This window comes from Dysidea avara, chromosome 7 (genome assembly GCF_963678975.1).
Source record: "Dysidea avara chromosome 7, odDysAvar1.4, whole genome shotgun sequence".
Classification (NCBI taxonomy): Eukaryota; Metazoa; Porifera; class Demospongiae; order Dictyoceratida; family Dysideidae; genus Dysidea; species Dysidea avara.
The window spans coordinates 17,106,788-17,124,223 of NC_089278.1; the positions used below are offsets into that span (position 1 = coordinate 17,106,788).

Consider the following 17,436-nt stretch of genomic DNA (forward strand, 5'->3'; position numbering starts at 1 on the left):
ATCCAAGTTCGTTTGGGCCCTAGTAGTGAGCACCAGCATCACTTATTAGTTGGAGAACATTTCAGGGTGATATTCACCTTGTACACTAAGTTGTGGTTTCTTAATTCAATAAATTTGGTAGACCCATTTTTGCAAATCTGGTAATTTGTGACTAACAAAAATGCATTATTATTCTTAATACTGTCTCATAAGAAATTCATTGCAAATAATATTAGCTGTATGAAATAAAAATTAGACTGGTAATAGAAATAAAAAGGTACTTATCATGTAACTTCTGAACAACTATATTTGTCAAAATTATTGTAAACATGCAGTTTCGATGTCACTTCTGCAACTCTCTCCCCTGTAACTGCCACATGCTGCAACATACTTTAATCCAAGATTACGATGAGAGCATAATGTTGCTACCACATGGATTTGCAGTAGAAAGCTTGCATTTATATTGTACAAATTTAAGTAAGATCTCTGGTGCTAGTCCCATGTCTGTCATCATCAGTTGTTTACAGCCTTGATCCTTCTAGTTTTTCCTATATAATAATTATGGTAACACTGTTAAAACGAGGTGTTACAGGTACACCCATCGTAAAGGTGTTCATGTACACCCATGGTATTTACAACACCCTACGGGAGTATTGTAACACTTGGGGTGTTGTTGAACACCACAAATGTCATTTTACTCCCCAATAATAGCTAAGCCACTGTAAGGGTGTTTGCCTACACCTAGGTATATTGAAACCCACAATTGGATGCTTCTATTGAAAATTAGGTTATAAGTACAGTTTGCTAACTTCTATAAGAGTGTCTTGGAAACAACTATGTGGTAAGTATAAGGTGTTGCAAATATATTATTGCGTACTGCTAATGTGCTTTGTTGTTGGTAGTCATTGAGTATAAATTGAAATCAACATGAAGGTTACTGGAATGCTATAGCAAGCCTACATTTCTTTTCAACAAAATGCCACCATGGAGAGCACTAGAACATCTTTAAAGTGTACCGTGACACCTTTATAGCTATTCCTAGAACACCCTTAGGGAGTGTTGCAATGCCCTTGTAACACCTTTTAGTTGCTCCTAGAGCACCCCTGGGGAGTACTACAACTCCCTTCAAAGGAGTTTAATTTACACAGCAGTTAGAACTCCCCCAAAGGTGATTGGATTACACCCTATTTTTAACAGTGAATGGATCAAGTTAGTCATTAAGTTCCTTCTAATGAATAACTTGTAGATGCTCGTGCAAGTTGTGAAAGTGTGCTGCTCTTGCAATCATTTACACATCATTTTCTTCTTGATTAGGCCTACTTTACCCAGTTCAAATGTTGCAGATGTTGTATCACAACCACTCCATGCAAGCATGCGAAAAGAGAAGATGTAATTATGACATTACAATAGGACCTATGTGCCCAATAATGTCATCGATTTTCCAATGCTCAAATTTTTCCCAACCTCTGAAAGAAAAATATATACTTGCTATGTTCTGGTGCACCATGCAGGAGGACAAGAACATCAGTGTCATCAGCTACAACACACTTTACTTCCTTCAATTGCAAATTGAAGTGCACATTGAACAATCAGTGTGTCAGCATTCAAATTACTCTGATGCACAACCTGGCCATCATCTCTCAGATATTGGACAATCAATTGATGTTTGCTCTTTTCATTTGCAGAAAACTTCCTGACTTTTGTATGCTTCCATAGATTCACTTGACTGAATATCTGCACCTGCACATACATTAACATACCTGGGGATGCTGACAGCCCTACACACTGATTGCACACATGGAGATTCTGACATACTGATGGTCCAATGCACACTTCAATTTTGCAATTGAAGGAAGTAGAGTGAATGTTGTAGCTGATGACAACAATGAAGTTCTTGTGCTACTGGTGCACGCTGGAAGCAGAACATGACAAGTACATATCTCTTTTCATTCAGAGGTTGTAAAACATTTGAAGTTTTGGAAAAATGATGACATTATTGGGCACATACATAGGTCCTCTTTTCACATGCCTAGGGTGGCTGTGATACAATATTTGCAACATTTGAACAGGGTAAAGTCGGCCTAATCAGCAATTAAATGATGTGCAAACGATTGAAAAGTTAATGATAGATCGTATAATGCAACAATTGCACATGTTGAAAAAAGATGGAGTTTGATGGGAATCAGTCTGATTCATTAAGGAGTCTCAGGTATACAAAACAAAGTACATGGAAATGGTGGCATCAGAAATAATACACATGCAAGCTGTGAAAGTGTGCTGACCCTTGCAGTTGGATAGAGTTTCAAGGATCAATGGTTTTAGCTGATGCCACAAGTTATTCATTGGAAGGAACTTAATATGGGGCTGGAAACTAGAAGGATTAAGGCTGCAACCGATGATGATAGACATGGGACCGGTCCAAGAGATCTTATATATTGTACAATATAAATGCAAGCTTTCCACTGCAAATCCATGTGGTAGCAATATTATGCTCTTGTTGCAAACATGGATTATTAGTGTGTCGCAAAATGTGGGGGAGAGAGTTGCAGAAGTGCTAAGGAAATTGTTTCTTATAAGAAAATATTTTAAGAATAACACATTTTTGTTGGTCACAAATGACCAGATTTGCAAAAATGTGTTTGCAAATGCATCCGATTGAGAAACCACAACCTAGTGTTCAAGTTGAATATCAGCCTGAAAGTTTCTCCAACTAATACGTGATTCTGGTGTTAACTACTGATCAAATTTCAAGTTAATACCGTTTTCCAATCTGAAGGTATGAGTTGTCAAAGTTGGTAAATTGGATATGTGTGGAAGATCCACTTTCCCGAATCCAGTCACATATGCCTCAATACTAAATTGGCCATAAGAAAATTTCCCCAAGGTGGATTTTAGAGGATTTTGGATATGTTATTCTATGAACAATTTGCTTTCTAATGATATCAAAACCAGCTTTCTTCGAATTTTTCCAGGTTCACCCCTTTTTTCAGCTAAATCTACTGGACTAGTAGATATATACTGTATAACACTTTTTATTGTTTGATACTGTGATTTAATATCGTGCACTACTCCAGCTTGTTTCAGTACTTTTTATCAATGTGCTATGGTCCCTACTCTAGTTGAAAATTCCAAATTTTTCTGTGTACTTGTGATATTCAAACTTGTAGACACAAAAGTTCCCATGAAATCAAATTAATGTCTCACATAATTCCTTGCCTTAGACTATGTACTTCCTATAATAAAAGTTGCAAATGTACTTTATAGGTGAACACTGATGGAGCTATCAGTTTTGGAACACCAACAGGACCCTACTCTTCTGACCCAACTCCATTTGGTGGAACCATTCCATTAGTAGCACCATTCTGGGCTGACATAGATACCACACCATCTCAGGAAGGAAGGATATGGTATCGTGAGACTACTAGTTCTTCTCTCCTCAGTAGAGCAAATGCTGATGTACAAAACTTCTTTTCAATCACAAGCTTCACTGCCACTCATTTATTCATCGTTACTTGGGACCAGGTTGGATATTCCAGCCAGCAATTTGATCAGGTAATATGTACTCCTATGTAACAAATAATATTACAGTGATTAGTCTGATGTGCATGCACATGTATATATGCTTGAGAGTCACTGATAAAAAAATAAGAGTGTATAACTACATATGTGACTGGATTTTGGAAAAACGATCCAAATCGCACATTAGAAGTTCCGAGATAAACGGTTTTAAAGAATTGAAGCCAGCATAACTCTCCAAGGATAGCAAGCACGCGTATGAAATTTACACAAAAGATGCATCAATCTGTTACCTTTCAAGCCACTTCCAGTACTTGTAGCTGCTTGTACAGTTTCCCGCCAAATAAGATAGAAAATCTGAGCAGTTGGACGAGCGAAGTAGTATCACGAGTGCTCACAAAGGGGTGGAGGTTGGGGGGTGGCGGGGAGGGCAAAAGATAGACCTCAAAATGGAGGCAGACCACGATTGGAGTCCAGACACCAGATTACAGGGCTGTGCTGGCTCCTTAGTGGCTGATATGTAGCAAAATCAGCAGAGAACACGTCTGGCCAACATTATAAGGCTGTCCAACTGTATGCCCACTGATGCTTTCCAGCTACAAAACTGTGTTAGCCTGCAGTTGGCAAGGACCATGTATAAGTACATACTATCAAATTTGTCACATGTCTTTGTATATGAATTTCTAATATGTGACCAGATTTCACAGAACCGATCCAAATCGCACATCAGGCAAAATCAAACTAACACCACCAGTGGATAGCTACACTATCGTACTACAAGTTTTGACCCTCAGCACTACTCAAACTACACGAGGCTGGTTTTTACACACGTCTTTTCTGGGTGGTGTGGAGTGCTCAAATGGCGGTTTCAGGCCTTGTGTAGGACCTGGCTTGGCAAGAGTCAGTGGTTTACTGGTAGTAGAAATTCATTATAACAAGAGTTCATAATATATATGTATTTATTATGAACTCTTGATTATAATTAGGTCTGCATCAAATATACCAGCATAATAAAAAACATAGTAGGCTGGAGTGGTATGCCAACATAATACTAGTATATTAGGTAGATATTTCAAACTATGGAGCTTAAGTCCATGAAAATAGATTGATTCTCCCAAATAGAGCAGTCAGTGGAAACTGCAAATTACAATAGAGCACTCAAATCATAGGCGGTGGAGACGGGGGGGTCAGGGGGGCCATGCCCCCCCCACCCCCACTTTTATGGGACACTGTTTGCAAGAAAAGATCGAGATACTCTAATAGAACAGTCAGGATCTGGATAGTCTAATAGAGCAGTCATAGTATTCAGAGAAGCAGTGTAGCAAGTTACTTAGTTACGTATGTGTAGTTATCAATAAGGAGATATAACTGGTGGAGAGCATTGTCAGCAGGCTGTGACCTATTTTTTTTTTGGCCTTCAACTTACAGCTGGCCTGGCCCCCCTCACTCTTTGGCCTGCTCCACCGCCCCTGACTCAAATGCATTGTACATAGCTCCTTAGATCAATACTCCCTAATAGAAAAATCACTTCGTAGTGAAATACTATAAATAGAGCATTCACTGATTAAAATGTTCTGAGATAATTGTTAGAAATATTGCTAACCTAGGAGCATAATGCAAGCATAATGGGAACACTAAAGAGCAAACTGGGTGAAAATTTTGGGAAATTCCTGAAAGCAAACTTTTGAGCATAGCTATTTGACTCAGGCCAAATTATAATAGCTAATCAAAATTTTCAATTGATGTAGAAACTTTTATGAGGCCCATACAGTACAATCCACTTATAACTTCACATTTCCATGTGAGCCCCACATGTAACATGCAGCCATGCAACATGTGCCACATAGCCACATGGTGCTTGCTACACAGCAATTCTGCGTGGCACACATGTATGGCAAATACTGTAGTATGCCATGCGTGGTGACACTAAAACACTAACCACGAGTGCACTATAGAGCCTTCTCCATTCTAAGTCAGAGCTTTTCAGGCTGATATAACACTATAAGTATAAGTATTGTGTCCACCTTAACTTGTGATATGGTACTGCCCAAGCGCAATGTCGCACTCGATTGCACGCGCTACTTTGCTCGAGATTTTTTTAAATCGCTAATTAATGGGCATGACAACTGTTTCGCTCGCGAGATAGCGTGGCAGCTGTTTTGCTCATGGGAATTGCGAGCGAAACAGTTTCCACGCCCCTTAGTGAGTTTTAAAATCTCGAGCAAAGTTGCGAGTGCGACGTTGCGCTTGGGCAGAACTGGATGTCTTATAATATTATTATTATTATTGTTACTGAGCAGACAGCACAGCTGATATGCTCAGGAAAAAAAAGCAATCATAAAATGAATTTAGCTACGTAGTTAGGGTCCGCAATCCGAAAAATCAACTTCTACAAATCAATCCCCCTACCATTGTGGGATGTTCATTGTAGTATCCCATTGCTTGATCCACCATGAAACCGGGGGCACGATTGTTGTCTTCACAGAAATATTGTTTTCAGTATCTCGCAAGATGCAAAAAAATTTTTTTTTAATTTCATGCTCCACACAAAGGACCGGATGAAACTTGCTACTTAGCCAAATCGTATCCAGAGTTGTTGTAGTTGAAAAGTACGCACAGAAATAAGTAAATGATTTGCCGGGTGCCCGACACAGGGTTGCTTTCTTTGAAAAAAACAGACAAAGAAATACGAAGTTTCGAATTCAAACTGCCCTATCACCCAGGGCAAGAGAAGCCAACTCTTCCTCATAGTATTTCGATATGGTTGGGTGCATAGTCTGTCTATGCTGTTAGTTTGGAAAAGATCTGAGACTTCTCACCATCTGGGTGACGAGCGTCAAAATTTTCTGCAGCATCAAAGAATTGTGTCGCGCTTTCTAGCCATTTCCAGCGCTTCTGCAGCCACAACAATCATCAATTATAAACTAAAACTATGGCAAAAGATGTCCCTGAACGTTTGGTAGCAGCGGTTGTCAATTATTATTTCATCCACGGCTTCCACGCCTCGTTCTAAGCTATGCATCAAGGGAGGCAGCAAAATCGTCCAAATTTGACTTCACCTCTCACGCTCCACAGCAGCTTCAAATCTTCACTAGATCACCCTACATCACCATTATGCTGCAAAACATCCAAAAACAAACCGAAAAAAACACAAAATCTTTCATTTTTGATTCGAGCTGGGTGGAGCTCCTGGTGAGCTGCTGGTATACTGCATCATATGAAATTACAGAAACACCAACTACTACTACTACCAAACGTTTTGATCCATCATTTATCATCATTCTAAACAAAATTAAGTTACCAGTGTGACATCAGAAGTACTGGAAAGCACTTTGGTACCATTGAGAGAATCTCTTGAAATGACGCACGAAAATTTTGACGTTCTTCACCCAGATGGTGAGAAGTCTCAGATCCTTTCCAGACTAACAGCATAGACAGACTACGCATCCAACCTTATCACATCACTATGAGGAAGAGTTGGCTTTTCTTGTCTTGGCTGGTAGGGCAGTTTGAATTCGAAAATCTGTGTTTCGTTTTCTGCTTTTTGAGAGAAAGCAACCCTGTGCCGGTGTCACAGTGATATATGTTTCCCCGGGTAACGTGTTTCCCGCACACATATCCCTAGGGATCCGTGTTTCCCCGCACACATATCATTAACTCACTAGCGACCTACAAGTCACAGTGATGTGTTTCCCCGGGTAATATGTTTCCCCTTTATAAAGTCATGTGCAACGTACGTAGTGTTATAGCATATAGGCGCGCATGCACTTTTAATAATCATAGCTAGCCATACCTATACAACTAATACTATAATTATACATGTTGATGGAGGAAATCAAGCCATTCACTGGCATTCAACTATAACTGCTAAACTGTGCTGTGATTTGGCTATGTAGCTATAGCATCAGTTTAATAAAACAGTAGCTACAAGTATATACATGTATATACAATAAAATACTATCTCTAGCTATATAGAGTAAATCATGTGATTGCAGCTATGTATAACTAATCAATGTAGCTACAGCTTTGGCATGCAGTCAGTCATTATCTACCACCTTGCCGGTTCTATCTGGGGTTCCCCAAGGGAGTATTTTGGGACCCCTACTCTTCATTATTATTTATTTATTTATTTATTTATTGATTAGCAAACACCCAACAGGGTTTTTACGCTAATGTACAAGGTACGTACACATAAGTGCCTAGTTTAAGTTACAATAACATAAGTCCCTATAATTTAAGTTATAATAATGATTAGTACTAAGTTACAATAGGTGCTAGGTTACAACTAGTGCTAAATTACAGTAAGTGCATGGTAAGTTACAATAAGTGCTAGAATTGCAATGAGTACTAAATTACAGTGAGTGCTAAGTTACAATAAATACAATAAGTACTAAGTTACAGTTATAAAGTAGGAGTAGTTGATTGTTTAAATGTTTCAAGATCAATGGTAGATAGATTTGGGATACATAGATCGTTCCAATGGGGAATAGTTCTGGGTAGGAATGAATAGAGATACGTGTTTACTGAAGATTGTATATGATTAAATTTCTGATCATGATGGGCTCTGGTAGCAGTTTGATTTAATGATGGCTGACAGTGATTTGGGACCAATAATAAATGATTAACTATCTTGTACAATAGGATGAGGCGTTTACATGAATGATTTACCATCTTGTGTTACCATCAGTAAAACTTTACTATTCATTGACGACACCAAGATTTATAATACTGTTTGTAGTCCTGGAGATATTTCACTGTTTCAAAATGATTTAGACTCAGCAACTTTGTGGAGTACGAGATATAATATGTCCTTTAATCCAAAAAAGAGTTTCCACTTATATTAATGCAAAAGTCATCACTAATTACAAAATAGCTGACACACAGGTATTAACAAATAATGCTCCCAGATTCTATCTTGTATTGTTCAAATTTCAAAATTTTCCACTTTCAACATTATTATTCTAACATGCACCTATTCAGTGTTGTGCAATTGTGAGAGAGGTGCATCATGTACTTGGTTGTCTGTACCTACCCAAACTTTTCCATTAGCATAATGCTTCAGAGAGCCATACCTATAATCTAAAGGCAGTATATATAATCTACAGGCAGAAAATATTATGAATTTTATGTGGGAATGTCTCCAAATTGCAGTATTTTAGCATCTATTTTCAAAATTTCCTGGGGGGGGGGGGACATGCCCCCAGGCCCCTCTAGTTCCAGTATGCTTTTGCTGGGAAGTGTGCTTTGCACACCTCTACCCAAGAGATTAGTACCTTGAGTTAGCCCCCCCTTTATAAATCCTAGATCCGCCCCTGTCAAGGACATCACACTTATTGAGCAGGTCCAGAGAAGAGCAACAAAGTTTATTTTAAATGACTATAGTTCTGATTATTAGTATAGCTAGCTAGTATAATTATTGTATTAGCTTATATAGTAGCTATATAGCTAGTCACTTCAACAGATGTTAATTCTAACTGACTTCATCACTAACACTTCTTTGCAAACTGATGTTATCTACCTTGACATCAGCAAGGCCTTTGACACAGTATCACACGCGATTTTACTTCAAAAGCTATGGTCAATTGGAATAACAGGCCCATTATGGTCCTGGTTCAAGATCTACCTGACTAACCGTTATCAAAGAGTCTCTATTAATAATGTCTACTCTGACTTGTTACCAGTAGTTTCAGGTGTTCCACAGGGGAGCATCCTCGGTCCGTTATTGTTTCTAGTATATATCAATGATATGTCTGCATATATCCATCAATGCCAGCTTCTAAAGTTTGCAGACGATGCCAAATGTTTTAATCACATTAAATCGGTTTCTGACAAGGAATACCTTCAAGATAACATTACTGCTCTTTTCGCCTGGTCACAGGACAATGACTTAAATTTCAATATAAAGAAATTTATTCACTTATCATTCAAACGCAAATTCCACACAACATACTCAATGTCTGATTCCATTATACCTCATGTAGATTCTCACAAGGATCTTGGCGTGATACTATCTGAAGATCTGAGCTGGGAGAAACATCATAAAACCATCATTGCCCGTGCTTACAGAACACTTGGTCTAATTCGACGGACATTTGTCTGCAATCATTCACCTACTACCTTGGTTAGATTGTACGTATCCTTGGTAAGATCGCAATTACTTTACTGTACTCAGATCTGGCGACCACATTTGATGAAAGACATTGTTAACCTTGAGAGAATCCAACGCCGAGCCACTAAACACATCCTTAATGACTACACCAGCTGCTACAAAGATCGTCTAATTAACCTGAAACTCCTTCCCCTCATATACATATTTGAACTGCAGGACATACTGTTTGCTATCAAGTCACTAAAGTCACCAACCTACCAGTTCAACATCAACAACTTTATCAGTTTCAACTCTTCTACTACTAGGGCTGGAGCAAGCAATAAACTCTTGATACCTCAACACCTTAACAACACAGCTCGACATTCTTATTTCCATCGGTTACCATCTTTGTGGAATGCCATGCCGATAATGGATATAAACACATCATATTCTACTCTCAAATCTAAGCTTAAATCATTCTTATGGAATCACTTTCTAACGAATTTTGACGAGAGCAACACCTGTACCTTTCACTTCCTTTGTCCTTGCAGAACCTGTCATCAATCCAGACCTCCAGTCACAAACTTCAAACATTTATAATTAATCAACATAACATTGTATAATTGTAGATAATTTTGTATTTAGGCAGGCTGATGGTGCAAGTTACCATCAGACCTTTGGTGTCACTTTTCACCATAAAGCATTAAATAAATAAATTAATTAATTAATTAAATATAGCATATGCATGGGTGTCTATTAGCTAGATACAGTAATATATCTACTGAATGGTTGGATCGCGTACTGTTTGCAACTAGCCATAGGACCTTGGAGTTACTGCACGATGGCTATATCTTAGTGGGAAACACGGATCCCTGGTGATATATATGCGGGGAAACACGAATCCCTAGGGATATGTGTGCGGTGAAATATTTTAAAAATCGCTACGGGAAACACATATCACTGACAGCTTTTGGTGGGAAACACGGATCCCTAGCGATATGTGTGCGGGGAAACACGGATCCCTAGGGATATGTGTGCAGGGCCGGAGCTCAGAGATTTTGAGTGGTCAGGCCATTCATGGACTGCAATGGAGGTCATAGTCATGCACACTACATTTTATTGATTTGAAATTTAAATCAGATTAGCTACTGTAATTTTTTTGTGGTGCTAGCTACAGCATGCATTAACATGCTAAGCTAAGGAAGTCTGGGGCATGCTCCCTGGGAAAATTTTTGAAAATACATGCTCTGAAATGGCATCTGGAAGCTATTTTACATACACGGTCCCTTTCTGCTTTTTAACATCAAGAATGTATCCAGGTAATTTTGAGCTACTGTATACCAATTAATTCAATTTAATATAGCTATTAGCAAGAGTTAGCACTATTAGCACTCTTGCTATTAGCTAGTAGCTAATTTTACTTTCATTATACAAAGTCAGTTTAGTTCTTTTGAGATACAGAAGCAATTTTGATTGTAATTGATAATGCATAACATGCATTATCAATAGCCTATTGTGCAATTCTATGCAGATGGCTCACTGGAAAGTAATGTGAAGACAATTAAAATGGACATAATGGCTTAGATCAACCAGACTGAACCAGTGTAATAAGAGTATGATATTGTATACTGAATGCTCTATTATCACGATGACTGTTGTATTAGAGTATAATGTGATGACTGCTCTATTAGAGTATCTCGATCTTTTTGCAAATTCAAGTAGCTGAAAAGTGGTCCGGCCAATGCCGGACCGGCCGGACCGTGGGCTCCGGCCCTGTATGTGTGCGGGAAACACGTTACCCGGGGAAACATATATCACTGTGACACCGGGAACCCAGTGAATCATTTGCTTATCACTGTGCGTACTTTTTAACTACATTAACTCTAGATAATATCTAGCTAAGCAGCAAGTTCTATCCTGTTCTTTGTGTGGAGCACGAAATTTAAACAATTATTTTTGTATCTCACGAAATACTAAAATCGATATTTCTGTGAAGACAACAATCGTGCCTCCGGTTTCATGGTGGATCTAGCAATGGGATACCACAATGAACATCCCACAATGGTAGGGGGTTCGATTTGTAAAAGTTGATTTTTCGGATTGCGGACCCTAACGTAGCTACAAAGATTACAGTTATTGAGTTCATACAATGTTTGCAGTTCCGCTGAAAAAGAGTCAATATTGTTGCTCTCAATGATGGAAGATGGTCCAATCCTTAATTGATCTGGAGAAAAAGCTCTGTTGGTATGAATAGGTGGATGAGTTTGGTAGAATAAAACGATGTGGGTGATATAGTCTGGTGGACCTTATCATTGAAATAAAATGAGGAGGAATTGACAGTGAATAATCTTGATGTATAATTTTAAAAAAGTGCTTGTAATCTGGATATTTTACGTCTCAGCTGAAGGCTTGGCCAAGAAAGATGCTGTAACATAGCTGTGACTGAGCTGAATCGATTGAAATCATTTAGGACCCATCTAGCTGCCCTACGCTGTACTTTCTCTAGCTGTTGAATCATAGGCGGCGGAAAGGGGGGGGCTAGGGGGCTGAAGCCCCCCCTCAGAATGATCTTGGAGTGGGCCGGCTGAAAACCGTGATAAAGATCGAGATACTCTAATAGAACAGTCACTCTAATAAAGTAGTCAGTGTGTAGCGGGCTATGTAAGGATTTTTATGTAGTTTAGCAGCTAGAAATGGTAGCTGGTGAGGTGGAAAGCTCTTGTCAGTTGGTTGTGACCTTTTTTTTTTTGGTCTCACCTTACCAAACTATAGAAATAAGTGTGGGTCAGCCCAGCCCCCCCTCACATCAACTACTTGCTCCGCCGCTGTGTTGAATATTGTTATGGTGGTATGGGTCCCAGATGACTCCAGCACCAGGGTTAAGTGATCATGATGCAGTATTAGCAACCATTCAAATTCCCTATCATATTTCGAAGAAACCTTCCCGAACAATCTACCTTTACAAATTGGCAGATTGGGACACAATCAGAGAAAAACTATGCAACCTTTCTCATACCTATTTTGAATTAAATCGCATGTCATCTCCAAGCTTGGAAGAAAACTGGACCTTTTTTATGCAGAATCTTCAGCAAATTATTGAAGACCACACTCCCACCAAAACATCAAGTACTAGAACTCACTTACCATGGATGTCTAACATGTAATATGATTAGACTTGTAACATTAGTAGGCATACTCTTATAATTGTTATTGTAACACACACGCAGTTTGTAAACATACATAGATGAATGTGTCTCACGTGATTGTAATTTTGATGAGTCAGATGAACACGTGTTGTGTGTTGTATGCTGGTGTCTTTGAGTAAGAGACGAGAGTTATTACACTGGTAGCAGAGGATGGTTGAGCGTCACATCAGTCTACCCAAGCCTTTTTCCAGCGGAGATGTCAAGGACTGGTTCCAAAGGTTTGAGATATGCGCGACTACGAATGGGTGGAAGGAAGAAGACCAAGCGATCAAGTTACCGACGTTGTTGGAGGGGGAAGCACTGGCCATTTGGCTCGAACTTACAGCGGACCAACAGAAAGATTACACGGTTGCTAAGAAAGAAATACAGAACGCAATGATGCCCGTGGGATTCGTATCGCTGGATGAGTTCCATCGAAGAAAGTTGAGGCCTGGCGAAGCGATCCCTGTATTTGTTCATGATCTCAAGAAGTTGCTCGAAATGGCTATCCCTGGTATGAATAAGGAAGCAAAGGACGCCTTATTGTTACATCAGTTTGTTGCTGGTTTGCCGGAGCTGATAACCAAGCAGTTACGAGCGTCAGGAGAAGTTAAGACGCTTGAAGGGGCAGTCACTCGTGCTAGGTTGCTGATGACGGTTGATTCACAGGCAGTCTCCACTGTCAGAGATGTTGCTGAGGAGCAGACAGAGGTGCAGAAATTAAGAGACCAAGTGGCACTGCTGACGGAACAGATGGCTTCCTTGTCAACGCGTCAAGGTGGCTATCAACAACAAAGGAGGAGACCAAGATGTTTTATTTGTGGCCAACCAGGTCATGTTCAGCGTGATTGTCCAGCTCAGCAAAACCGTTTATGTTTTTCTTGTGGCCAACCAGGTCACCTGGCAAGAAACTGTTGGTATCAGGGAAACGGGCAGGGGGCGTCTGCACAGGGCAGCAGGCGTCCCCACCCATAAGCCCCACTGCTGATGTAATGACTGTAACTGTTGCCGTAGTTAAATGCCAAGCTACCATAGTTAAGGGAGTACTGGGTGGTGTTGCAGTGGATATTATGCTCGATTCAGGATCTTCAGTATCACTAGTGTGGTGTGACTTATTGTCTAACATGAAGAATGTGATTGAAGCTCCACAGGCTAAGTCAATACACCTTGTGACAGCTTCTGGAGATCAACTACCAATACTCCGACACATAAGGACATCTGTACAGCTGAGTGAGTTTACTATACTGCATAATTTTGTTGTGGTTGAAAGCTTGGTTACACCAGTAATTTTAGGAATTGACTTTTTGCAACAAAATGGGTTGGTTCTAGACTTTACTTGTACACCACTTGCTGTTAGTAGAGGTTTTCCCAATACAAACATGCCAGTAGATAATGTTGCATTGGCCAAAGTCATCCCTATTTATGAAGAAGTGCATGTGAACCAAGCTTCCCTATGTATGATTCAGTCTCAAAATGAATCAGGTACTGACCTTGTAGATGAGTGTGCTATACCTGACTATAAGGGCCCTTTAGAGTTTGATACCCCGAAGTGTAATGATGTCCAGTTAGAATGCATTGTAGAGCAGTTTAAAGGAGTCTTTTGTACCACTCCAGGCAGGACTGATGATGCATATCACTTCATATCCACTTCAGGCAACCCAGTAAGGGTGCCACCTAGACGAATCCCAGCACAATACCGGGTTGAAGTAACTCAACAAATTGAGACAATGCTAGAGCAAGGTATCATCACACGTAGCAAGAGCCCTTGGATGGTCCCGGCAGTGTTTGTGCCAAAAAAGTCAGGCCAGATACGGATATGTGTTGATTATAGAGAACTTAATAAACGAACCACCAAGGACTCATATCCATTACCACTACTAGATGAAGTACAAGACAGGCTTGTAGGGTCTACCATCTTTACAACGCTTGACCTACATAGTGGTTACTGGCAAGTACCAGTTAACCCAGCGGATAGAGAAAAAACAGCATTCTGTCCAGGCCCTGGTGTGGGACTATATGAGTTTTGTAGGATGCCCTTTGGTTTGACTGGTGCTCCCAGTTCATTCCAGCGGCTAATGGACAAGACCTTAAGTGGGCTACCGTTTGTCACCATCTATTTAGATGACATCTTGATCCATTCAGATAGTGTAGCTACACATGCCCAACATTTAAAGATGGTGTTCCAACGGATTAGAGATGCAGGATTGACACTTAGAGGTGCCAAGTGCCATATTGGCTTGCCTAGTGTGCGTTATTTAGGGCATGTGTTTTCAGCCAAGGGTATGTCTCCTGATCCCAGTAAAATCCAAGACATTACTGACTGGCCATCTCCTACTAATCCAACGGAAGTTCGCCAATTTCTGGGACTGGCGTCATATTATAGGCGCTACATACTCAATTTTTCTAACATTGCAGCACCGCTGTACTCACTTACTCAGAATAATATTCCATTCTCATGGGATGAAGCATGCAACAAAGCTTTCACAGCCTTAAAAACGCAGTTAGTACAAGCCCCTGTTCTTGCTTACCCTCGTTTTGGTCCTAATGCTGATGAGTTTGTCCTGCAGACAGATGCTAGTGCAGTGGGTTTGGGTGCAATTTTAGAGCAAGGTGGGCATGTCATTGCTTATGCTAGTCGCACTCTGACATCAGCTGAGCGTAACTATAGTGTAATACAGCGTGAATGCCTTGCCATTGTTTTTGCTTTGAAACAGTATCGCCACTATCTTCTGGGTAGATCATTCCGACTCTACACAGACCATGCTCCCCTACAATGGCTCTCAGAGCAAAAGATGGAAGGCATGCTGTGTCGTTGGGCTTTAGCAATGCAAGAGTTTAGTTTTAAGATAGTGTACCGGAAAGGATCAGTTAACACCAATGCTGATGCGTTGTCACGCTTGTCACCAAATCGATGTGCTGTAACTATTTCCATGCCATCTGATTCACTATCTCACTTACAAGATGCCCAACTAAAGGACCCCACCGTATCTCAGGTATACCACACGCTCTCAGAGTCGTCAGGTATTCCATCTGATAAGAAATGGAACCAACCTCCACTTCGTAGATTTAAACAACTGTGGAAGCAATTGTTAATCACAGATGGTACACTGTACCGTAAGTACTCCCCTGGGCCACTGGAACCAGTTATTACTGTACCTGTTCTTCCCCCGTCTGCCCAGCACGACGCACTACGTCTCAGTCATGATGTTCCTACAGCAGGCCATCAAGGGGTGGAGAAAACATTGCAGAAGTTGCGTAAGGTAGCTTACTGGGTTAATATGGCCAAGGATGTTGACCAGTACTGTAGAAATTGTCTAACGTGCCAACAATCCAAGGTCAGCATGCCACAGCGTGCCCCACTACAGAATGTTCCAATCGGTCAGCCTTGGCAGATGGTTGCTGTCGACATACTACAAGTTCCGTTGTCAACCAACAATAATCGTTATTTGTTGGTACTACAGGACTATTTTACCAAGTGGGTCGATGCTGTACCCCTCCCTGACCAAACGGCTAGTCGTATCACAACAGCTCTGATTAATTTTTTCTGCACATATGGCCCACCGCAGATTATACATTCAGATCAAGGCCGCAATTTTGAAAGCACTATTTTTAATCAAGTGCTGCATGCATTTGGTGTTCGTAAGTCGCATACCACCCCATACCACCCACAAGGGGACGGTATGGTTGAACGTTTTAACCGGACGTTGTTACAGCTTTTACGCGCTTATGTTACTTCTCAAAGTGATTGGGAAGCACATTTACCACTTGTGTTGTATGCATACCGAACATCACGTCACAGCAGTACAGGCATCTCTCCCTACATGCTACTGTATGGCAAGGATCCCCCTAACTTCCAAGGGCTTAGCCAGCATTCCTATGACTCTCTGTCATATCCTGCTATACTCCAAGCTAGATTAGCAGAGTTACAGGATTTTGTTCATGTCAACATCACACAGGCAGCAGCTAGCCAAAAGTCATTTTATGATCAGCATACAAGTTTACCATACTTTAAACAAGGACAGCCTGTTTGGCTTTCTGTACCAACTGCAGGCAAATTGGATCCCAGATGGGAAGGGGAATGGATTGTAAAATCTGTAAAAAGCCCTGTAAGTATAGAGATTCATGATGGTAAACGTACTAAAGTTGTCCATACTAACAGACTGCGACATCGTTGTGTTCCAGGCCTGAAAAACACCAACACCTCTGCTAAGAGGGAGGATGAAGCTGATGCTGGCACTAGAGATGATTGGTCCCCACCAGGAATTGAACATGTAACTGTACCAGCAGCTGATGATGATGAAGTTCCAGTACCATGCTACCCTCAAAGACACCGACAACCACCGGAGAGATATAAACCATGATGCTTGTGGACAAGCATATTCTGGGAGGGGCAAGTGTAATATGATTAGACTTGTAACATTAGTAGGCATACTCTTATAATTGTTATTGTAACACACACGCAGTTTGTAAACATACATAGATGAATGTGTCTCACGTGATTGTAATTTTGATGAGTCAGATGAACACGTGTTGTGTGTTGTATGCTGGTGTCTTTGAGTAAGAGACGAGAGTTATTACAAACACTTTGAAACGGCTAATCCGAAAGAAGCAAAGACTGTATAATCGAGCCAGGCGCTATCATCGTGACACTGATTGGTCCAAATACAA

General features: G+C 40.4%; 2 protein-coding genes across 2 annotated transcripts; both read left to right on the forward strand.

Moving 5' to 3' along the window:
* The first annotated feature begins 2,212 nt into the window (after nt 1-2,212).
* On the forward strand, nt 2,213-10,183 carry LOC136261073 (uncharacterized). Its single transcript, XM_066055038.1, has 3 exons — nt 2,213-2,251; nt 3,244-3,531; nt 8,957-10,183. Exons 1-3 carry the CDS (start codon nt 2,213-2,215, stop codon nt 10,181-10,183), a joined length of 1,554 nt encoding a protein of 517 aa, XP_065911110.1.
* Nucleotides 10,184-12,749: 2,566 nt separating this feature from the next.
* On the forward strand, nt 12,750-17,081 carry LOC136262077 (uncharacterized). Its single transcript, XM_066056219.1, has 2 exons — nt 12,750-13,998; nt 16,951-17,081. The coding sequence occupies exon 1, from the start codon at nt 12,940-12,942 to the stop codon at nt 13,741-13,743; it is 804 nt and encodes a 267-aa protein (XP_065912291.1). The 5' UTR covers nt 12,750-12,939; the 3' UTR covers nt 13,744-13,998; nt 16,951-17,081.
* Nucleotides 17,082-17,436: the final 355 nt, after the last annotated feature.

What these genes read in the sequence shown, in the direction of transcription:
- LOC136261073 (XM_066055038.1), top strand. Translation starts at nt 2,213, where the DNA reads ATGGTGGCATCAGAAATAATACACATGCAAGCTGTGAAA. An exon ending in TACACATGCAAGCTGTGAAA is followed by an intron (nt 2,252 to 3,243) that starts GTGTGCTGACCC and finishes TGTACTTTATAG; the next exon opens with GTGAACACTGATGGAGCTAT. An exon ending in CCAGCCAGCAATTTGATCAG is followed by an intron (nt 3,532 to 8,956) that starts GTAATATGTACT and finishes TCACTTCAACAG; the next exon opens with ATGTTAATTCTAACTGACTT.
- LOC136262077 (XM_066056219.1), top strand. Translation starts at nt 12,940, where the DNA reads ATGGTTGAGCGTCACATCAGTCTACCCAAGCCTTTTTCCAGCGGAGAT.